This window comes from Nematostella vectensis, chromosome 6 (assembly GCF_932526225.1).
Source record: "Nematostella vectensis chromosome 6, jaNemVect1.1, whole genome shotgun sequence".
NCBI classification, from domain to species: domain Eukaryota; kingdom Metazoa; phylum Cnidaria; class Anthozoa; order Actiniaria; family Edwardsiidae; genus Nematostella; species Nematostella vectensis.
Window position 1 is genome coordinate 10,882,988 of NC_064039.1, and position 22,958 is coordinate 10,905,945.

Sequence of the window (22,958 nt, forward strand, 5' to 3'; positions counted from 1 at the left end):
CTATAATAGCGGATTCTGTTACTGGGAGTTAGTTGAATTACGGTTCCGCGTGGGCAACTAGGCGTGGTGACCTCTGAGGTGAGGGGAATGCCCCAGCACTGGGGAATGTAGGATTCGGTCTTAACATTACATTCGTCCGCTAGTGATAACAATGTGTGTCCTGTTCCTATGAACAGATGCAGTTGCTAGATGTTTTAGTAGAAAAGTTTAAGTGACGCCCACGCAGTCATTTCGCTCAACATTCGACTATGAAACTATTGACGACATGAATACATCAGGGATTAGTTCTTTTTCTGTGTAATTCTTTATCATTTCAAAGTTTGAAGGATCCCGAAAATCGCGATTATGAGAAAGCGCCTGAGAGATGCCGAAATGGAAAGGAGTCGAACAAAAAAACAAAGCGAGACCAATGTCCATGAAACATGAATTCCCTAGTATGCAAAGCATGCATGAGTATAATCGCGTAATGACTTCGTTAGGACTTTTCATTGGCGGTATATAACAACAGTGTCAAAATTGCGTAATTTTCTGCTTAGATAAACTAGAATTTCATTAGCGAGCTAAGCCCACTAACCATTGTTTTAACAAAGCCTAGTGTACACTTAACTTTGATAACATTTGCTCTTTTCACGTGAACCATGCGTGTCTGCATAATTTGAGTTGTGTGCATCAATGATTTAGCCCGAACACCCTCTCTTTTTACTCTGCGGCTGTTGGGTGGAGGAGCAATCCGGGACGAGGGCGGCAAGACAAAATTTGGCTCTAAACGAATCAACTGTCCCATTATATACTGCCCGGTAAGAAATCTTATTTTATAAAGAAAAGAGTTTTCGTAACTACTGAACAAAGCGGCGATAAGATATAAACAATGAATAGCGTTCCACAGTAACTGCGAGTTCTACAGAGCGTAAAGTCGAGTTTGTGTTTTTAACTTCGATCTGTATACGATATTCTCTCCATAACTGACAATGGAAATGATGCCAAATTTTCACTCAAAATGCACACATCAGATAAAATAATGGATCGAAATAATGAATTTCGAGCTTACCATTCTAAATGAATACCCTGTACCGTTTTGGAAGAGTAGTTTTTATACCAATCATACATAACTAACCAAAGGCGATTTGCGGCATATTTATTTTACCCTAAAACTAATTGTATAACATATATATATATATATTTTTTTTTGTTTAGAACTCTTAGCTGTTCCCGCGAATACTTCCATTATAATAAAGGATAAGTACTACTCTAAAACGCGAGTGGGCGTTCAGCTCGAGTTAGTAACGGATTCAATACCGCGGTGATCCTAGATACTAAAATTTCTTAGATACTAAACAGATACTAATCAGAAACTAATCTTTATCTAATATTTCCCAGGCCTGGAGATGCAAATCCCGGCGTTGTTCTGGTCAGTTCTTCTGTTCCTTATACTTTCAATATCGCAATGCGCTGTACCGAAAGCTAGAGTTACTGACCCTAAACGCCAATCAAAGGCTTCCCCAGCACAAGACAAGGTGACCCATAAGATCAACCCTGGGCATCTCCATCCAAACCAACACCTCAATAAAGACACTAAGCAGCCTGGTAAAACTGAGCAGATAAAGAGGTCAAATCCTGGAAAAGTAAGGCAATCTATTCCAGGAAGAAAGACCCTGGCTGTCGATGCAAAGAATGTCCGGGAGGTATTAAAGCCAAAAGCCACTAAAAGTGTCAAAAGAGATCAAACTAGTAAATCGAAAAAGACGACAGCGACAAAGAAGAGACCAGTGAAAGCGATCAAGGAGTTTCCACTGAATGAGATCATGTTCAAGGGCAAGTCTACAAGTGAGTATTATATAGATGACACACGAATTAATGGTACCAATCCTGACAGCAATTCTTACCCCTAAAAGGTAGGCACATTAAGTGTGTTCGAGAAAAATTCTGAGCACTGAAAACAAATTGTGGTCCTTTTGACGCCACCATCGAGCACATCTCTCTTCTGACTACATTCATGTCTAGTTGCATATTTAGGATGTGATGATCCACTTGAGTGCGACCCCTTAAGAAAAAGCCGAAGAGGAAAAATTTGAACACCCAGTTAGGGATAGAAGATAGTAGAATTTTATACTCTAAAATTATACGATCATTTCTGTCTCCTTTCTGTTATTGAGAGGTTCCTCCCTCCCCCACATAATAAAAAGGTGCCATGTCAGCATGTCATGGTGACGGTACTTACAGCGTGTAGTACATGGACTGTGTTGAACGTCGTGTCGTGAATATATGCACCTTGTCATGTCTTGAAGGTTTGTGCTGTGTCGAGAAGATATTGCACAGTTTATCGTATCGTGACTCTACTTGTCGTGGCTGTGTTGTGTCGTCTCGTGATAGTACAGTATCGTGTCGTGATGGTATTGTATCGTGTCGTGAGGGTACTGTGTCGTGTCGTGGCTGTTTTATTTCGTGAAGGTATTTTATCGTGAAACTTGTATTGCGATGTTATTATACCGTGTCGTGATGGTATCGTGTCGTGATGGTACTGTATCGCGTGAAGGGTCGTCTCGGTGTTTATAGGTTCAGCATTACAAGTTCCGCGGTGCTGTGTTCATCATTTCGACCCTTATATCAGATTCTTGCCATCTCTCGCCTAGTGCAGTTGTTCACACTGGTTTTCGTCCGAGAGGGAAGCCAGGGAAGTGCACAAAACGAGACTCTGATTGGCTCAGAATGGTTTAACTGACGGAACAGAGAATCCCAAAAACAATTCGATGTTTTGAAAATGCGATACATCGAAATCGGCTATAAAGAAGGCCAATCACGCCGCCATTTTATGTTTCCACATAATACCTAAAGTTAAAGAGTCCATTTCCGTCGGCTAATTCAAGCAAGTAACTGAGAATTTTTCATGATTAATAAGTATCAGACTTCAATCGTTCAAAGTTGATGGATATTTTGAAGTTTTATTGGCAATGAAACGTTGTATATTCAATTGTGAACAATAAGATGAGTGGTTGATCAACATTCTTTAATGCCTTTTCCTCAGATGAAGCTAACCAGTTCATCAAGGCGAATGACAAGGTCGGCAAAGCAATGGAGCTTGTGTATGAGCATGCGCGCGAGCAAGATCTCAATGACATCGAACAGAGGCTACAGCGGCGAAACCAGGAAATAGCCTCACGGTGACATCACCACGAAACCCGCGGGATAGCTGTCAGCCTCACGGTGACATCACCACGAAACCCGCGGGATAGCTGTCAACATCCTCTCCTTCCTCGTCTTCCCGCTTTCGGTCTCCTTGGCCCTGGGTCCCTGAGGATGTGCTGTCAACAACTGTAATAGGACGATACGTATTATGGGACGAGGAATAATAGTGTTTATCTCCCTTGGTAATCAAAAAAGTACTCATGGATTGCGTCTTTGAGCATGTCCTCCAGTGGTAGAGTTTCATTTTTTATGGCCATCCATTGGTCTAATTCTTAACACCGTAAAGAGTTGTCTTGTTATTATGTAAGCCTTGAATATGAATACGAGAGTGAGGGGAGATTTAGAGTCTCGTTCAAAACGTTACGGATTCAGCGTCTCGCCCTATTTGTTATCCAGGTAATTATTAGGCTCAATTTCCAGCTCGTCTCTGTGAGCCTATCGACGGCTGGAAAAAGAGCCTAGGTTTTTATAAAAAGCGCACTTTCCTCTGGCAGGATTACGTGTACCTTGATGCTGTTTTTATATAAATATATAAAATAACAGGAATGCATACTTCTTGAATCTAGAGTTATTTCTGTACTAACGCTGTTGGGACATGATCTGGAATTAATAACGTATAGTGGTTATTAAATGGAGTATTTTACTTTCGCTAATTCTCGCTTTACATTTTTTTTTTACAACTTCAGTATTTCTTTTATTACTTATATCTCAACTATAGACAGTTATCTACCGATGAAGCAAGTTTCTAATGAGATACAAGAGAAGCCTCGATTATTTTGTTACAAAAGCGAATATCGGTGAATTTTAAAAGTTAGTGCGTGAAAATTATGCTATCACCTAATTACGTTCCCCCTCAGGGGGGAGGGGAGTATATACCCTGGTTCCAGAGCCTCGAACGTCTCTCTAGTTAGTGGCCAGCAAGGTTGACTCGTCTCAACGTCTCAACCTCGCTGGCCACTAAATAGAGAGACGTTTGAGGCTCTGGAACCAGGGTAAGGTATACGGCCTTGATTACAAAACACCCCGAGGGGGAGGGGTGACAGTGAGCGCTAGTGGTCACTAGTGGAAAAGCGACGGCAGTGCGAGAGGAACTCTTAACACTTTTGACTTCCCAGTGAACATTTCAATTTAAGCAACACCGTTCCTCGCTTCATCGGCTGCTTTATATAGATATTCTACACAAATAAGGTAAAAATAATCTGTACATCTACCACGTATGTTTGTGAATGTCTTGTCACCGCAGCTTTGCGGGTATAAATAATGTACAAAATTAATTAACAGCTATTACAGAGTTTCCTTATTTTTAAATGATAATTTATTAATGAAGGCGACATTCTTAAATTGATTTCCTCGGAATACATCATTTGTTTATCACTTTGTGGGAATCGATCTGCTGCCAAAAATAAGATTAGATCCATTCTTGTTTGGCAATACTGCTTCAACTAAACTGACATGAACTCCACTTGAAAGACACAAAGCAGAGCCGTAGCAGACCTCGATAAAATGGGGGGGGGGGCACAATACAGAAACATTAAGAAATATGGGGGGCACGACCACGCCCCTACTGGTCATTGTGTTGTTATTTTTTTTAAATACTGAGGGGGTACATGCCCCCCAGTGCCCCACCCCCTGCTACGGCCCTGCAGAGCAAGACAGTGACTGACATACCAAGACTCGCTAAACACCTAGACTAGATTCGCAGACAATATTCACCTGCTGTCAAAAAGGTTCATTTTCAAAATATAGCTTTTGCTATAAATCTCTTTATAAAAATTTTAGCCTATAAAAATTGACTGTTTTTCTTATCCTATTGATGAGCCCTAGCTTGTGTCACCTAGCGCTTTTATCATAGGTCAGACAAAGGGCGTGGTCCCTCGTGTCGCCCCACCCTCCGTTTGGTTGCCCATGATTACTAGGTACGCTATGCTTCTGCTCTAAAATGAGGGACTCAGGGTAGAAGCTGCGCTCGTTGTTGTTGATTATGGTGTTAACGCGAGCAATGCTTTTCTGTGGATCACACTGCTTTTTCTTGTGATGCAAACCACTAAAGTAAAAAAAAAAAACAGAGGGAATGAATGCAAGTAAGCTTTCTTAGAAAAAACTAGCAATAGTAAAGGAGAAGAGGGGGAAGAGTTCACTTTTAGGCGCATTTTTGAACAGAATTACTACTACGTTGATCTGAAGTCCCATCCCACTTCTTGGGGTGCTCCACAGGCCATGATTTGAGACATACAGTCGACCCTGTCGCATTTCGCATGCAAAGTAAATTTAGAGATTTTAACATTTTGAAATAAACACATAACCTTTGTAAACTTGTTAATGTCTTTGTCTTGAACAATTCTCCATGTAAGAACTAGGCGACATGAACGACACGTGATGGCGTGCCAAAAATGTCTTTTGTGAATACTAGACATTTGATTGGCCAAAACTTAAAATTATAGCATGAGTCACACGTTTTGGGGTTTTAAAGTATGATACAAATTTAAATGAATTTTATGTAGAGAACCTTATAATGCAAGACAAGTATAAACTTTTGTTCCTGCTTCTTCTGATTGGTATACCACTAGCCTGTCAGCCAGCTCTCAGGAGTTTCTGAATTCTCCTTTCCCCACTTCCACAGGAATCCCCAAACTCCGAAGAGCCGGCTAGCAGGCTAGCTTACCACAGAAAATCACTAGGCTATTATACCACAGAAGATCACACACCACTAAGATAGATACATAAGGAAGAAAGGTTCCAAGTAATTTCTTCAAAATCTTACTAACTTCTCCATGCTTTGCCTCTATGTTAACTCTGAAATAGATCTCATAGTTATGATAAGGTACGCCATATACTGTCCCTGAACCTGGAGTGTGTACTTGCAGTGTGCTACTAACCATTCCCCAATGTGGAACATCCTGGGGGTTTTCATGACCATCGCATGAAGGGGCTTGCCAAGACAAGTTTTGCTCATTCTCATCAGAGTCCAATCCCAGTTATAATCATCATATTTGCAAAACATCTGATGAATCACAGAAATAGCAGTATTTTAACTTGAAAGCAATGAAAACATCTGGTCACAGAAATAGGCAGTGAAGCAAAGAAAATAGACAGACATGTGTTAAACATCTGAACACAAATGAGTGCAAAGTATGTACAGCATTTAGAGCAAATAATAAAAGACTTCACTTGTTTGTTATAGCATACAAGCACAGATGTTCAACTTGAAATTGTGCCAGGAATATTTATCTTATGAGCCTTTATTATTAGGAAACTAATTTTTAATTACTCATATTTTATCGACTGAGATTGTGCAATCCACATTTTACAAAAGTCCTTCTAAATTTTTTTCACATAGATAATAATAAAAATAATACTAAACATGTTATAAATCCCCTTATTTATACAACACCTCTTTGCAGTTTTTGAGCCTATTCCATGTGTTCCTGTCAAACGCCATCCCCATATTGTGCTTGACCGACTTCCAAGGAACTAATTCCACCTGAAAAATAACACAAAAACTATAATTGGAGGAATATAAATAAATACATTATTAGAAAACTCTTTAAAGGTTATAGACATTCACATGTCACAAGGGAATAACCAGGGGGGGGGGGGGAGGGTGAGATAAGGGGAACCTGGGGTATAAGCTGAGGGAGGCCTTAGGGGAATACGCCAATGGGCTTATGGGGGTGACAAGCCGAGATGCCCAAACCTATTGTGTCTGGTAACCTACTTTGAGGATGAAAGATACATTTAGAATTACAGTTTAGCATTTATGACCCTTTCCCCTTCTCCTAAGGCTGTCACACCCATGCCCTCCCCACATTTATGACCAAGTATAGTTAATACACAGCATAATTGTCCCACCTTTTCCTCTCCAGCCTCTTTATAGTCTGCAGGGACAGTATATGTCCCCAGAGTCATGATATCACAGCCATTTGCACAGCTAGCATCACTGTCGATAAATCAAAGTACAAACCATGAATAGCCTCATCAAGGTAAACGTCAGGATACATTCAAACTTGCTAGGTGTGTTACAGTTGTTCTGAGTGCCATTAGTCTCATATTTGGTTAATTTGAGATACTTAATGGATCTTACTCAACTCATATTGATAAAGCACATGTACTAAATTGAAAATATAGGCATGCTTCATGTTCTCCCTCAGAAAACAATTTTACCATTTTAGATGTGGGATAAATCCATCTTTGAATAGCATGATAGAGCTTCTCATAACATATTGGGGTGGCATATGAGCCTACCCTTGCTTAGCATGATAGAGCTGTCTCATCATAACATATTGGGGTAGCATATGAGCCTACCCTTGGTTATCATGATAGAGCTGTCTCATCATAACATATTGGGGTAGCATATGAGCCTACCCTTGCTTATCATGATAGAGCTGTCTCATAACATATGGGGGTGGCATATGAGCCTACCCTTGCTTATCATGATAGAGCTGTCTCATAACATATTGGGGTCGCATATGAGCCTACCCTTGCTTATCATGATAGAGCTGTCTCATAACATATGGCGGTCGCATATGAGCCTACCCTTGCTTATCATGATAGAGCTGTCTCATAACATATGGCGGTCGCATATGAGCCTACCCTTGCTTATCATGATAGAGCTGTCTCATAACTATGGGGGTAGCATATGAGGCTATTATTGCTTAGCATGATAAAGCTGTCTCATAACATATGGGGGTGGGATATAAGCCTACCCTTGCTTAGCATGATAGAGCTGTCTCATAACATATGGGGGTGGCATATGAGCCTACCCTTGCTTAGCATGATAGAGCTGTCTCATAACATATGGCGGTAGCATATGAGCCTACCCTTGCTTATCATGATAGAGCTGTCTCATAACATATTAGGGTAGCATATGAGCCTACCCTTGCTTAGCATGATAGAGCTGTCATAACATATTGGGGTAGCATATGAGCTTACCTTTGCTTAGCATGATAGAGCTGTCTCATAACATATGGGGGTAGCATATGAGCCTACCTTTGCTTAGCATGATAGAGCTCATAACATCTCATAACATATGGGGGTAGCATATGAGCTTACCTTTGCTTAGCATGATAGAGCTGTCTCATAACATATGGGGGTGGCATATGAGCCTACCTTTGCTTAGCATGATAGAGCTGTCTCATAATATGGTAAAAGTCTGGTGCTGCATAATGGTCCTCTTCCAGGAATAGAACTGGCCCATTATAATACTTGGTGATGTTCAAGCCATCAAAAACAGTATTAGCCTACAGAGTAACCAATACAAATCAAGATGGACAACAAATTAGTCTGGATGGTTTTAAGATATGGTTTTAAGATTTGACTTTTTCTTGACTGCAAATATGTAATAATTGTAATTTTGACCTGCTAAGGCAAAATGTGAATAAATAATTACTACGACTACTACTACCACCACCACCACTACTACTACTACTTATAGTATTATCATTATCATTATCATTATCATTATCATTATCATTATCATTATCATTATCATTATCATTGTCATTGTCATTGTCATTGTCATTGTCATTGTCATTGTCACTGTCATTTTCATTATCATTTTCATTTTCATTATCATTACCAACATTTTCATCATCATTTTCATCATAATTTTCATCATCATCATCATCATCATCATTATCATAAGACTGCTAGTTGTCATTGCTTTCCTTGTTCTTTTTATGAAGTCTAAAAAGTGGAGTCCATTAAGTACCAAGGGTCACTTATTCAATTTTTTCCACCTTAGGCAAGCAATATATTTGGGGAGATGCTAATGCAAGCAATAACAGTAGATGCGCTTATAGATTGTGGCCAGATGGGCCTAAAGGGAGCTCTTGCTGTGACTTTACAAGCCTCTCAAGATTTTATAAAACTGCATCAGCAAAAAACACACCTTCCACCACCAGTGGTGCTTTGTCATGGTAAACTTGGCCTCTCTGAAATGACCATACTTGTCCGGATGGTCTGCATTTTTACACTTCATTATCTTTGCTCTGATGACAAAAAAGCAAAGATTTATCTATGGTTATTGTAAGGATAAGCAAAGCTTTATACTGGCTACCTTGCAGTTTGTGAACATTGGTTCTACTGCATATTTAGTGATTTCTTACTTCTCTTTAGTAACATCCCTTGGACAATCCTTTGGATCAGTCCCTGGAAATTGATCTGGGTAAAGCTGCATGGAGTACGGAAAGAATATCTGCAAGACCTAGAAAGCACATGGAATCAGTCAGGCATGACTTTCCTTTGCATCAATAGGCTAATATCCCCTAAAAAAATTGATACAAGCAATGAATATAAAAAAAAAAAATACTGAGACTAAACATTAAAATGGCAACTTAAAAGACTAAGAGACTATACATTAAAATCACATCTAAAAAGCTCTAATAAGCCCAAAGGGAAGTTTATTATGGTATATCAAAGGAACTTGGGTGTTAGGAATCCTTAATTTCAAATACCTCAATCAACCAATAGAGGAAATCAACACATCTTTAAATGGTCCCTAATCATTTGAAAACCATAAAAATCACTAAAAAAACCTTGATCATTCCCTATAACCTTGACAGAGTTTTGATAAAGTCTCTGGATTTATGGCATTTATTGCTAAATTGTACTTAGTAGTAATGAGCTTGTAGTCATATGATAGAGTGAAAAAAGAAACGAAACATGTATGAATAGCAAAAAGCAAGCTTCACACATTGACAAAAACTTATTTGCTATGCAATCGTCGGCGAAATTACTCCCATTCTATGTGAATGCTTGGTAACACAATAATTACTACTGTATCAGTAATAATTTAAAGAGGATTTCAGCTACTTTCACAGGTAACAAATTGGTACCTGTATATCTTGTTTTTAACGTAAAAGAGAAACTATTTTGTTGTGGTAAATATCAAACGAATCAAAGAGAATAACTTGAGTCAAAACATGTAGTTTTCTTTTTAAAACAAATGTATCCCCGTGGAAACAAACCTAAAGCGAAAATATCTTATTTACATTACAATCATTGTTTTGCATTTATATTTTTAACACCAACGTTTCGTTGTAACAGTGACAAAATCTTGAAAAAACGAGCTAGGTTAAAATTGTGGCTTTTTATCAAAATAATAATCATGTAATGGAGTGCTGACGTAAAGGAAATAATGCAATTTCCATATTGGAAGAAAAATAATTATAGCTGGATCTGATTTACAAATAACAAATTATCACCCAATTCTAATAAGAAATTGAAAAAAAAACTAAAATGCACAATACCTATAGAAGACTGACAAATACGTATATACATTTAAAAAAGAAACTAGAAACACGCACTAAGAATTTCGAAAAGTGAAATATCGCTAATTGCGCGCGCCCACTAAATGCTTCCAGTAAAATTTGGGTAAATATTAAGACCAAAATTACAACAACAAAATTACCTTGCAGAAATCAATGGCCTTCGCTATTTTGTCCATCTCCTCGTTGTAAAAATCATGGCTGATAACTAGAAGGGTGTTTTGAATGCCCCTAGCGCGTCCCAAGGAACGAATTAGCTGGGAAAAGTAGTCAGGTCTGTTGTGAACTTGAACTATAATCACCAAAGAATTATCGCGTAGTGATCCAGGAAACTTTTCAAGGTTTCTTATCTCTTTTCGGTTATTTATTTCTTGAACGTATTTCCTTATTTTTTCGACATCTACAGTAGATTCTTTCATGTTCAATTGGAGCGAGGGTAAATTATAAGGCGTAGGAATTGTTTTCGACGCAAAGGATAGGTCGTTTTGTAAAATTGACTTCTCTGTGTCGATCATACTTCGTATGCTTGGGGGTTCTTGTAAATTTGAAGTAGTTCTCGCTACTGGGTAACGTCCTATATGTTCGTGGTCGATGGTAAGCGATTTGCTTCCGGATAGATGTTTTTCTTCGGTGAGTGGCATTGACAAAAACAATCCTTGCAAACGCATAAACAAAACCATGCTTACGGTACAAAACACTATCACAAAAAGTTTGAATGCCGATGTCCGTATGGTTGTACCTCTGTATCGAAATGACAGCATCCCTCGTGAAGGAATAAACATTTTAAACAACATTGCAGCCTCTTAGGCGTCCAATGGATAGATTCCAATGCTAAGCGCTGTTGTATTTTAAAGTCTTCATTTATCATCGCCAAACATTCGAGCTGCCGCCATATCGTCCAGCAAACACAAGCTAACAAAATAATACTAAATCCCACTATTATCACTGCCAGCAGCGAATTAAATGTCAAAATGGCTCCGTTTAGTCTTCTTTCCCTCTGACACCAACTAAGGAATGCTTTGCCGGAGCAAGAGGCAGAAAAATTGCAGTAGATCCTTGTTGGATGGGCTCATGGTGGCAAGTGGGCAGAGCGTGACACTACACAGCAGCTCAAGGTCTGGGAAGTGACGTCGTCGGTTGTGGCGTGACGGATATACTTCCTTAGTATCCCGGATTGAATACTTGAGAAAAACGATGCAAAAAGCGTGAGAAAAGCGCTGCATACAACTGTACAGCAAGAAGATCCTATAACATCTAGACCCACTGAGTCAGCATATACTTTAATAGTTTTCTCTCGTTTTTTTTTTTACAGATAGTGCGCAATTTATACCTTTTCGTAGTAGCACAAAGCGGGATACCTGCCTTTTCCTGAGGCCTGGTTACAAAAAGCCATGTACTTCATGAACCGCTAATCAGTATATCTATTTGTAAGTCTATTTGCCCTCGAAGTACTGTGTTGGATAGTAGTTTTGAGTGGGAAGTGAAATAATTGTCCTAGAAAAATGTCTTCCTTCTCCCAATTCTTCTCTCTAGGGGTAAGCTAATAAGATTGTTATAAATCTTGGTTTTGTGTTGTTCATGGTCACTATGTAGAATACAGATGGAAATGTTTCTTTTTTATTTATTATACATCTATATAAACTCACACTACAGGTTGGGCTTGTCACAGGAAACGTCCTTGGAATCTACATTGCTCAGACGTATGAGGTGAAGATGCTCCAGATTCATTTCTTTTGATTTAGCAATGGTCCAATCTTATTGCTTGGGCGGTGTGGGTTATTGTTGTATGTCAATTCTTTTATGTCTATTTACAGCTTCCTGACCTTCACTCAATGTTTGAAGATCTCTTTTACAAGGCAAAGAAACTTGAGGGAGATACCAGAAAAACAGAGAAGAAAGATGATAGATCTTGACAACTTGAAATGGATGATCAGCTAGAATTGTTGATGGAGCTCATTCATAATCAGCCAAAAATCTTTTTAGGAAAATCAGAGGAAGGAAAAGTTTTCAAAAACAGGTTGAATCAACAGGTAGCTTTAGCAGAAATGACTAACTATTAGACCTAATCCTCAAAAATCAAAGACGATGGGGGTATCAAAATAATATGACTTTTAATAGGATTCTACTGCTGGCCCGTACCCAGCAGAAAGCCCACTTGGGATTGCAAATAGACGTGCTATTTGTAGCCAAAGACAGAACTATAAAGCAAACTTTTTTATGCAAAATTGATAATAGACGTCCTGTGGATATCCTGCAATGGCATAAAAAAAATCCTTTATGTTCTTTCGGGGGTGGAAAACTCACACCCTCCCCCTCCCCCAGAAAAATTATCAACTTTTTCGGATTTTGCACCCCCTCCCCCCTCCCCCCAAAGAAAAATTCTGGGTACAGGCCTGTACTGTATCAGGCAGGTGACAGAAGCCTGCGACAAACTAGGCTACTTCGTGAGCTTGTACGGGCGAATTACAATTACCAGCTAAAAATCACCAGGTTTGTTTGCTGCCACAGCAGCATTCATCAATGTCCAGATGTCTTAAACTGGTGATCAAATTCGATCGTTTGCTTTTGAATTCGCTACTTCAAGCATACAGAATTGCCTAGTGTGTCATAGGCTCAACAGAACCAAGATTACCTTTTGTTCTTTGGGCTGCCTTCCTTCTCTTCTCTATTGGGATATAGAATAATTGTAGCCCTGACTGGAATACCCATACCACAGTGCCTTTACACTTATAAAATGTGAGATATTGGACAATTGTTTTCAAATTCAATCTGATTTGTATACAGTCATGTGTAAAATATAGGCAGTACAGTATATAAACTTTTACAAAAGAAGCATAATTTAAGTGAAACATGTACCAGAAATTAGTAGGTATTTAGCAACAACAACATTAGGCTATTACAATACTTTTGGTTACACAAAGTGTAAGTGTTGTGGTTTGAAATGCTTCTTGGTTTGAAATTGTTAAAACCAGTTTGAAAAAAATTCAAACCATGCCACATTTGTTGTGGTTTGAAATGCTTCTTGGTTTGAATTTTTTTCAAACTGGTTTTAACAATTTCAAACCAAGAAGCATTTCAAATCACAACATAAGTTATTGAATTCAGTTATTTTGTACGTTTCATTAAAAAAGGTTTCCTTGTAGGGTTAAAAATGCACATTACTATAATAAGGTGATTTAAATCCATTATGCCAGCCATGCTCAAAGTCCAGTGTACTTTGTGACCACTGGATCTTTCAGCATTCAAGATTCAATTTTTTTACGGCGTCCTGTCCTGAAGAGGATGTGAAAAAGCGTGAAATGCTGTCCCGAAGAATACGCACATACACGAGGCAATGTCCTCTTGCCTTGCCAACGTGGATCTAAATCACCCTAGTAGCTGACCTGACACATACATTGTTTCATACCTTACAAATCATAGACACCAAGAAGTCAGGTATTTAGTTGCAATAGTAGAGCATTGCAAGGTTTCCAATAAATAAGCTGTCACACTATAATTTTAGCTATTCTAATACAATCGCTGTCGCACAATGGCAACAGTAGCTTCCACCCCAGTTGGGGTTTATGAAAAAATGAAAATATATAACACTTCAGCACACTAACACCAACATATCTTTAAGAAACAACAACCAGTAATTTAGAAATTTAGCAACAATTTATGAAAATGTCACTTTTACATGATTCTGTTGCTGCTAAATCTCTAAATTGTCCAAGGAAAGTAACTGTCAATGGTAAAACTAGCAATATTCAGAGCAACTAAAGAGAATTCTGATTGTACAGGGTACCATAAAATATCACTTTTATAATATTCTTAAATATTCATCCAAGCCATGGGATCATTTTCATTCTCTTCTTCTGTTACTGTGCCAAGACGTAATGACTTTCTGCATTTCTGTGGGGTTGCCACTGAGGATTTTGCAGGAGTAAGAGCAAAGTCCAATTGATTTGGTGAAAGCAAGTACTCAAAGTCTGAATCTTTCAGTGGTGTGAAGAAACCACTGTCTGAATCATACTTTAAAGGAGTGAGTCCAGAGCGAAGTGATGAGTAAGTAAGTGGTGATGAAGAAGTTGGTGTTGAAATCTTTGAGCAGGCACCATTGTTGGCCTTGTTGGGGATGCAAACTGGTGAGAGCATGAGCTGAGATAACTCCTGGAACTTGAAATCCTTATCTAGTGGCATACACATATCATTTACAGCTGCCAGTGTAGGCTGATTTCTTTCCCTCAATGGAGACCTGCTTGGTCTATGAACTGGAGTGCTTTTCTTTGGAAATGATGGTTTTGGAAACAAGAAATGTTCCCCTTTCTTTTTCTTCTGTTCAGGTTCTAATGGATGTATGTTTTCATCATTATTCTGATTCTTTCGTGTTGGAGTTTTAATGGATGCAATATGATTGTTAGGGGCATCCAACTCGCTGTTGTTATTCCCATCACAGGTAGTTCCATCATCATCTGTGTTGTCACTCTCAAAAGAATCTAGAACCTTGTTGAAGTTGGCATTATTTAGAATCTCATTCATTAAATCATTCATATTATTGGAATCACTTGTATCATTTTGATGTTGAACCCCTCGATTTTTCTGTGAACTGTTGTGAGTCTCAGTGTGTGTAGTACTACAAGCAGAACCCAGTGGTGTTAAACTTCCCTTCACATTCCCACTTGCAATCTTTGCTGCCAGAGACATGTAGACATTGGTGGGAAGAACAACAACAGGCATCATAGCTCCTCCACTTGTCAAAGAACAAATTCCAGTTAATTTAGGCATTGGTTCACTTGCAGCAGGGACAGTCGTGCTCACAGTATTTTCACTTGGTTTAGGAAGAATAGGCCTGAGCCCTTGCCCACCAGCACCATATGGTGTCTGCACAAGAGGTTGGGCATGCTTGATAACCTCACGCATTATGTTTTCTTTGCCTTCTGGTGAGATGGACCAGTAGCTTCCTTTGCCAGGTAGGTCTGCAGGACGTTTTTCCTTTAGGAAAAAGCTGTGCAGTGATAAATTGTGTCTGATAGAGTTCTGTGGAAATATAAATCAAAAAACTTTGTTGTTTTTTTACTATACACTTCTTATAGTGGTTTTTAAAATCCCATGCAACAAAATGTAATTGTTAAAGTGTAATAGTCAAGTCAGAAAAAAAGAGAACAAAAACATTACAGTGTATTAGTACTAAATAAACTAAATAGTATTTCACAGGTTTTTTAAAACCACTCTAGCTACACACCTATATGTTACTTTATTCTATCTTATTCTATATGATCCACCTTAATTACCTGTTAATCAATAGTTCCTACTGACCAATATTTTCTAATAAGCATAACCCAGAAATTCTTCTCTTTCCACAAAACTTTTATAATATAAGTTACCTTCCATGCTTTCTTGCATTTTGTATAGTACGGGAAACGCTCCTCAATCCATTTATATATTTCCTGCAAGGTCATTCTCTTTTCCTCAGTGCTGTTAATTGCTAGGAGTATAAGTGTTGCATAGGAGTACGGAGGTCTGGTGTAGGGGTTGGGTGAGTGTGGGGGTGCATTCACAGGTGGGGCAGTAACTTCTGTCTCGCGGGACCCTTTCTTCGCAAGCAACAATTCAGACGACTCAAGCTCGCACAACCACTGGATGTTTGTTAAACTTTCGTCGAGACATTTTTTTGCCGTAGCTCCTAAAACAGAAGGGTTTATAAGGTTTGGTATTGACGTTTAACAAGAACAATGAGGCGAGCTTTTTGTTTGACGACTTACGAATTTTTACCGTTTGACTCAAAAAAAGCAATAAAACTGAAAACATGTAGATGTCTCGACAATATGTTTTTGTTCAATATTTAAGTGATAAGTTTGCTTTTTTTCCCTTTTTAAAACACATCGCCAGCTGTACAATAAACCCGCTACACTCATTAGATTTAGACGATTATAATAAGTTAACATTCTTCTATGGTGAAAGTTTTCCAAGATTTCGTGGTAAAACTACGATTGACCATAAGTCTATTAAGTTTACACTTTCCTCACCTTCTGTAGAAGCCATATTTTTTTCCAAAGCCAAAACAGATTCTGTATTTTGAAGCTAGACCAATTTTCTGCCGTTTAAGATGCAACCGTAAAAATTTATCATCGAACAAGTAATCGAGCAAACTCTTACCGGATTTGAAATTCCTTCCGTTTCAGATTCAGCCAATCAAAAGCTGTCTTTCCAGACTAGTTTCTAGTCTCCAAAGCGAATACCCATCATACATCACCGGAAATCGAACACCAAAGTGAAAGCGACTAGAGATGATTCGTGAATGGTTTCTATTTACCTGGCATTTCTTTGCTGTCCTCTAATTGAGACGACAAAAAAGTAAAATCAACACGTTATAATGCGGAGTAGATTTTTAGAACTATTGCTACTTATTTTTCTCGAAGGATTGCGATTTTATTCAGTGTTTTCGGCCAATTCTGTAGGTAAGTTTACGAGACATACACCGTCTGCCTGTTGTACCTCTTCCTGACTTCAACCCGCATTTTTTTTATATAATCTAGAGTTTTTAGAGTTTTTAATCATATTGGTTTCATTACTACTCAGCATCTTTTGTCAGGAATCTTTACCGTACTATTATGCAATTAAGTACGGCGCCTGTCTTTCTAAACAGAGCTAAACGTCATGTGAAACTAGGATGAATCGCTTAGCATAATTTGGCCGAATCACTTAGCATAATTTGGCCTTCAAATAACATGATGTCTATGATCTCCATTTATTAATGTATGATTTATCCTGAATTTAACTCACTTATTTTATCACTACAGATGGGGCAGGTGCTCCAAAGTCTTATGACTTACCAGCAAATTGTGGTCAAAAGTTTTCAATTCAGCCTAAATCAGAGTTGACATTATATCTAACAAGGACATCGCGTTCATGGCGATATATAATCTTCCAAGCCCATTCCTTATATAGAAACAATTTGGTCTCTAAGGATGCAGGATTTTCTCATGAGACCACAGACTTTGGACAAAATGCAGCAGTCCTCTTGGAGCTACCATACATGGGCCAGGGAGTGGCTTATTGCCCATTCTATGTGAAGTCAAATTTTACAGAAACCTATAACCTAGATGTGATATCAGTGCCGTATGATGATGGAGGTGGGTTTTGTTTGTATCTTTTAGGATACTAGAGGAATGCATAAAAGGTGGAGCTACAGATATAAGAAATGTCAAGTACATTACAGACATAATAAGGTTCATGATAAGACTTATACAAGGGAGGCATGGTAGGTTTCTTTCACAGTCATTCTGACCTCTTTTACACAATGTGCTATAGGAATGTTTGTATCAGGTGAGTAGTCATTAATGAGCTAAAGTGCATTGCATGAGAGAGGTCAGAATGACTGTGTAGGAGCAGGGCTACCCTCTGCCCTATTTTCCTGAGTATTCTGTTGGTTTTAATTTCCTTCTTTTAATCCTATAGTGCCATTCCCTGGAGGTTGTTGCCTAACATGTAACATGGATGTTGACCCAAATATAAAACTAAAATACACATCAGCAAAAACCACCTTGACATTCTCATTTGCAAATGTTTTCTTCAGAAGGTAATGTTTGAATTTGTTGATTTTGTTTAATTTTAAAATTGAATTTTTCTCATTTTCATTCTATCATTTTTTTCCCAGAAATGATAAAGAGCCTCCCTGTGATGGGAATACACACCCTAACATGAACCCTTATCATTTCCGTCTCAAGTATGACATTTATCAGATGTTTCTTCCTGAGGGAGACTTATCAGAAGATTCCCTCTTTAGTTATATGGAGAAAATGGCCTATCCTAATGTCATTAAAACATATGGAACAAAGGTAAACTGAAAAGATTTGTAAGACTGCATCCAACCTACAGTAGCAGACCCCTTGACATTTGGGGGTTTTGATGAATGCCAACAGACTAAACCTCTTGCTTGTCCTGGAGGTCTGCTTTAATGATAAAGAGAGAAGTGCCACAGCGACCTATTAAAAAGAGACCCCTTGAGAAAATCACCCACTTAATGGATGAATAAGCCCCCAACACCTAAATATAGGCTTTTGAATAACACTGTATTATTATTGTAATGACAACCTGGACCATGCCTTTCATACCACAGGCCCCTCTCAAATGAAAGTTTAATTACTTTTCATCTTGCTCTTTCCAGGTTTCCAGTCTCCAAGCACCCTCCCTACCCCTAGTGTCCTTTGACACATTGTTAGGACAAGGGGTCATTTACAATATCATAGTTCATGACCCAACCACCAACAAGGAGGCAGCTTACTCTCCTGTGCACACCTATGGATGCAGTTTTACCTCAAAGATTGACGGCTGCAAGTCAATAGGTTGGTTACGATCCACCCCATTCAGTAAGGGAAATTAAGCCTGTATGGATCTTTTTTATGACTTTTTTATTTTGCTACTAGTAATTTGTAGGCAGTTATATTGTTTTCAACTGAAAATGTGTCCCCCCCCCCCCCACAAAAGTCTTTCCTAGAGATTTTGTTCGATGTAACTTAGGGAGTCACCTTTATCCTTAATTTTTCTATGATAACTGTTAAAGGAAGGCACCAAATGCCTATCATTAGTTTATAAAAGCTTTATTTTCATTTTGTTTTAGTTTCTACTGTCAATAAGGTGTTTGCTGTCCTTGGAGCAGCTGTTGGTCTTGTCATGTGTTTCTGTGGTCATAGATTATTTAAGCTATGTAAGTACTGTAGAACAATACAATCTCTATTAGTTATCCAATTTTTAAAATACTAGTAGCTATTGTTAGCTATTGATACAATTTATGGTATTTTCTCTTTTTAGCCCTCTTTCTTGGTGGCTTGGTAAACTTTGGCTTCATCTTTTTTTTAATACTTGCAGAGATGACTTCTATAACACACTTAGGTAAGGTTGTCTTTTATATTTTCAGAGTTTGAAAAGAGACATTGATTTTGAACGTGAACCACAGGTTTGATGGACCCACAACAATGTATCCAGCTTGTGGATTTGGAATTCCATTAAAGGAAACTTATGCAGACTACTGTTTCTCACAATCATCTTTTGGGTTTCCAGGTCTTATGCTTTTGAGTGCTGGTATTGGAGTATTCTTTGGATTGGCAGTGTTCACGCTGTGGTGGTTTACAGAATACACACGATGCTGTTTGCTCACTAATGCTCTATTTCTTGGATTTATTTGTGCTGGCTGTGTCTTGTTTAGCCCTTTAGGTAAGAATCCTGAGAAAACCAGTAGATACATTAGTTAAGGGACAGAAAAAAGGCATTACAGCCCAATGTTGTTATGTTATTGTTTTGGTAATAACCGTTGTCAAATTTCCACTATTCTTATGCTATTTTTCCCTCTTTCAGGCGAATCAGACATATGGCAAAGCGACTTTGACTATGGGATGGTCATTGTGTGTATTACTGTTGTTATCCCGTTTCTTTTGCTTCCATGGCCAAAAGTGGTAAAAATAAATCAATCCTCAATCCCGCCCTTTACAATACTTTCAAAACGTTAATTTAGTACTGTTTTTTGTCCTCAGTTGAGTATTGTGTATACATCAACCTTGTCAGCTTATGGAGTGATTTTAGGTAAGTCAAGTGAGTGAACCAAGTCCCTTTCAACATTTGTGCCTATGCGGAGTACTGCCAAGTTCTGCTGAATTGCAATCAAACAATAGGTAGCACATATATTTTTTGAGTCTTCGATGATGAATCTTACAGTTCATGGTTTAATTTGTTTGCAGGCATGGATGTGTTTTTGCATACCAGTCTCTCATACATTCTGCTCAACATTGTCATACGTGCAATTGAAACAGACTACAGCAATGTCATTGTGCGAAGGCCGTTCCAAACAAACGGTGCGTACTTCGAAATATATTTTTGTTTGAGGAAAGGGCTCATAATCGTTTTCTATTCTTATGATCTCTACATTGAGCACAGAAACTCCTGTGTGACTCCTGTCTGTAGAACGAGATATCTGAAACAGGGCATGTGTAGAGCAAGATATTTTAACCAGGGGCGTGTGTAGAACTAGATATCCCAATCAGAGGCGTGTGTAGAGTGAGATATCTTAATCAGGGGTGTGTGTAGAGCGAGATATCTTAACCAGGGGCGTGTGTAGTGCGAGATATCTTAATCAGGGGTGTGTGTAGTGCGAGATATCATAACCAGGGGCGTGTGTTGAGCGAGATATCTTAACCAGGGGCGTGTGTAGTGCAAGATATCATAACCAGGGGCGTGTGTAGTGCGAGATATCTTAACCAGGGTTGTGTGTAGAGGGAGATATCTTAACCAGGGGGCGTGTGTAGTGCGAGATATCATAACCAGGGTTGTGTGTAGAGCGAGATATCTTAACCAGGGGCGTGTGTAGTGCGAGATATCTTAATCAGGGGTGTGTGTAGTGCGAGATATCATAACCAGGGGCGTGTGTTGAGCGAGATATCTTAACCAGGGTTGTGTGTAGAGCGAGATATCTTAACCAGGGGCGTGTGTAGTGCGAGATATCATAACCAGGGGCGTGTGTTGAGCGAGATATCTTAACCAGGGTTGTGTGTAGAGGGAGATATCTTAACCAGGGGTGTGTTTAGAGGGAGATATCTTAACCAGGGGTGTGTGTAGAGGGAGATATTTTAACCAGGAGCGTGTGTAGAGGGATTTATCTTTACCAGGGGTGTGTGTAGTGCGAGATATCATAACCAAGGGCGTGAATTGAACGAGATATCTTAACCAGGGGTGTGTGTAGTGCGAGATATCATAACCAGGGGTGTGTGTAGAACGAAATTTCTATACCATGGGCGTGTGCAGAGCGAGATAGTTCAACCAGAGGGGCGTGTGAAGGCTTGACGCCGACGTTGGCATGGAAATTGTTTCTATGGCCGTGGGCCGTTTCCAAAAGTTCGTTTGAAAAATTATAAAAGGAATCCCTTTGATACGGTAAAAAAAAATACCCCGGAAACAGAAAATAATGTCAATTTGATTGTTTTTGGCATTTACACAAAAAAACGTATTGTACGTTTTCCCATGGAAGGTCTTGACCATATGTACGGAGCGAGATATCTTTACAGGAAATTCCTTCTTGATTTACCGATCACTGTATGTGATTCAGCCATCAAATTTTTAACACGCATTTCTTTTTTTTTTCCAGACATCGTCCTGGCCTGTTGCTGGGGTTTCTTGGCATTGTGTGGAATAGCAAGCCAGTTTTATACAAACAGGAACCGCCTTGATTTCCCGAAAAGTGGCTACTTAGAAATGAAACGGGTGAAGCGATATTATGACAGAGATAAAATAGACGAAAGAACGCCAATACTTATTAACACCCAGGGATTCACGAACAATGAAATCTGCTGAAATGACAAATATACAATAGTTTTGTGCTATACACTAGGGATTTGTAAAATGACCTCTGGTTGATAGCTTCTAACATGCTTTTTTACTGTGCATACGCTCTGCCAGAGATGGGATATCTGTAATCTGCCCCCTCCCTAATATTAATAATATTAATATATATATATATATATATATATACCACGAAACAGACCTGTAGGGAAACCTATGTAGTTTGTATTTTTCTCAAACCAACACTATATATATATATATATATATATATATATATATATATATACAGTTGTTAAAAAAAAAAATGTTGACCCAACCAGAAATACATATATATAGATACCTTTTTTCTTTCCATCAAATTTTGACAGCTAAAAATATGGTACAATATGGTAATATATATATAAATCAGCAATGAACGACTCAGTTCATCCAGGTAAATTAGTTTAATACAGTTCTGTTTCGTTGTTCCACTCCTCAGTTAAACTACCGTTTCATCTCTACAAGCCTGTTTCGTGGTTGCCCACTCATCAGGAGATTTATTAAGAATATATTACTACCATCACTTATATACTATCTATGTATAAGATTAACATAAAAATAGGGCGCGAAATTTGAATGGCTGTTATGATGAAATTGATTAGTTCAGCTGTTGCATAACAAGGCTTTGTTCCTGTGGCGGCACGAAGACACTAGCTCGTTACGCTTGTTTAAAGTTGATAGCTTGGGTTAGCGGATAATGTTAAGCTTTTCTTTGAGGCAGAGATTACATCTTTTGCTAGAGCTGTTGTTAACAACTATATATATATATTTTTTTTAATATTAGGGAGGGGCACACTTGCACTTGCGTGGTAGGATGAAGTTTAACAAAGAATTCCCATTTCTCACACGGCATGCTAAGATTACCGGGCGATGTACAAGATTACCTGCATAGTTAAAGACCACAGATAATCCTACCCTGAGCACCATAGGCTCCAAGCTCACCCACAAAGCGGCGACAACGAGGGCTTCTCGTAGCCGAAACCGCCGCTAACACAAACTAGCGAAGCCTCGGGTCAAAGTGATCCCGTGTAGCCACAGCTTTACCTTCTTATGAATGAAATTGCCATGTACAGACAACATTTGTAAAAATCATATAATATCAATTTATTTTGAGATAAACGTTTGATTTTGCAAAAATTCATTTTTTTTTATAAACCGATTAAA

The 22,958-nt window shown here is 38.6% G+C and overlaps 4 protein-coding genes and 1 long non-coding RNA gene across 8 annotated transcripts; 3 read left to right on the top strand and 2 right to left on the bottom strand.

The window, feature by feature from the left end:
* Positions 1–640: 640 nt before the first annotated feature.
* Positions 641–3,836, top strand: LOC5503793. The gene is made up of 3 exons (XM_032372012.2): positions 641–797; positions 1,378–1,824; positions 3,023–3,836. The coding sequence occupies exons 2-3, from the start codon at positions 1,386–1,388 to the stop codon at positions 3,160–3,162; spliced, it is 579 nt and encodes a 192-aa protein (XP_032227903.1). The 5' UTR covers positions 641–797; positions 1,378–1,385; the 3' UTR covers positions 3,163–3,836.
* Positions 3,807–11,552, bottom strand: LOC116611619 (alpha-1,6-mannosyl-glycoprotein 2-beta-N-acetylglucosaminyltransferase). Its single transcript, XM_048728916.1, has 8 exons — positions 10,592–11,552; positions 9,288–9,385; positions 9,071–9,170; positions 8,290–8,420; positions 7,033–7,120; positions 6,575–6,664; positions 6,060–6,184; positions 3,807–5,227 (listed from the first exon to the last, which is right to left on the bottom strand). Exons 1-8 carry the CDS (start codon positions 11,240–11,242, stop codon positions 5,014–5,016), a joined length of 1,497 nt encoding a protein of 498 aa, XP_048584873.1. The 5' UTR covers positions 11,243–11,552; the 3' UTR covers positions 3,807–5,013.
* A 267-nt stretch (positions 11,553–11,819) lies between these two features.
* LOC116611622 lies at positions 11,820–13,944 on the top strand. The gene is made up of 3 exons (XR_004293585.2): positions 11,820–11,983; positions 12,102–12,155; positions 12,263–13,944. It is a non-coding gene; the product is annotated as an uncharacterized LOC116611622 (long non-coding RNA).
* On the bottom strand, positions 13,184–16,604 carry LOC5503778 (forkhead box protein N3). The gene is made up of 3 exons (XM_001624689.3): positions 16,454–16,604; positions 15,812–16,110; positions 13,184–15,464 (listed from the first exon to the last, which is right to left on the bottom strand). The coding sequence occupies exons 1-3, from the start codon at positions 16,467–16,469 to the stop codon at positions 14,259–14,261; spliced, it is 1,521 nt and encodes a 506-aa protein (XP_001624739.2). The 5' UTR covers positions 16,470–16,604; the 3' UTR covers positions 13,184–14,258.
* Positions 16,605–16,674: 70 nt separating this feature from the next.
* Positions 16,675–22,931, top strand: LOC5503788 (transmembrane 7 superfamily member 3). 4 transcript variants are annotated; one of them, XM_001624704.3, is made up of 12 exons: positions 16,675–16,885; positions 17,228–17,560; positions 17,886–18,006; positions 18,085–18,265; positions 18,595–18,772; positions 19,048–19,134; positions 19,239–19,319; positions 19,488–19,640; positions 19,782–19,879; positions 19,958–20,006; positions 20,162–20,275; positions 21,562–22,931. In XM_001624704.3, exons 1-12 carry the CDS (start codon positions 16,801–16,803, stop codon positions 21,765–21,767), a joined length of 1,686 nt encoding a protein of 561 aa, XP_001624754.2. In that variant the 5' UTR covers positions 16,675–16,800; the 3' UTR covers positions 21,768–22,931. The 4 variants fall into 4 exon arrangements, with proteins under 4 accessions (XP_001624754.2, XP_048584918.1, XP_048584919.1 ...); XM_048728961.1 differs by lacking the exon at positions 17,228–17,560 and adding an exon at positions 17,585–17,688 and having other exon boundaries at positions 16,706–16,885; XM_048728962.1 differs by lacking the exon at positions 17,228–17,560 and adding an exon at positions 17,585–17,656 and having other exon boundaries at positions 16,708–16,885.
* The last annotated feature ends 27 nt before the right edge of the window (positions 22,932–22,958 follow it).

What these genes read in the sequence shown, in the direction of transcription:
- LOC5503793 (XM_032372012.2), top strand. Translation starts at nt 1,386, where the DNA reads ATGCAAATCCCGGCGTTGTTCTGGTCAGTTCTTCTGTTCCTTATACTT. An exon ending in GTTCAAGGGCAAGTCTACAA is followed by an intron (nt 1,825 to 3,022) that starts GTGAGTATTATA and finishes CCTTTTCCTCAG; the next exon opens with ATGAAGCTAACCAGTTCATC.
- LOC116611619 (XM_048728916.1), bottom strand. Translation starts at nt 11,242, where the DNA reads ATGTTGTTTAAAATGTTTATTCCTTCACGAGGGATGCTGTCATTTCGA. An exon ending in AGCACCACTGGTGGTGGAAG is followed by an intron (nt 8,421 to 9,070) that starts GTGTGTTTTTTG and finishes GTTACTCTGTAG; the next exon opens with GCTAATACTGTTTTTGATGG. An exon ending in CTCTATCATGCTAAGCAAAG is followed by an intron (nt 7,121 to 8,289) that starts GTAGGCTCATAT and finishes ATTTATCGACAG; the next exon opens with TGATGCTAGCTGTGCAAATG.
- LOC5503778 (XM_001624689.3), bottom strand. An exon ending in AATGCAAGAAAGCATGGAAG is followed by an intron (nt 15,465 to 15,811) that starts GTAACTTATATT and finishes ATATTTCCACAG; the next exon opens with AACTCTATCAGACACAATTT.
- LOC5503788 (XM_001624704.3), top strand. Translation starts at nt 16,801, where the DNA reads ATGCGGAGTAGATTTTTAGAACTATTGCTACTTATTTTTCTCGAAGGA. An exon ending in AGTGCCGTATGATGATGGAG is followed by an intron (nt 17,561 to 17,885) that starts GTGGGTTTTGTT and finishes TTAATCCTATAG; the next exon opens with TGCCATTCCCTGGAGGTTGT. An exon ending in GACTTCTATAACACACTTAG is followed by an intron (nt 19,320 to 19,487) that starts GTAAGGTTGTCT and finishes TTGGGTTTCCAG; the next exon opens with GTCTTATGCTTTTGAGTGCT.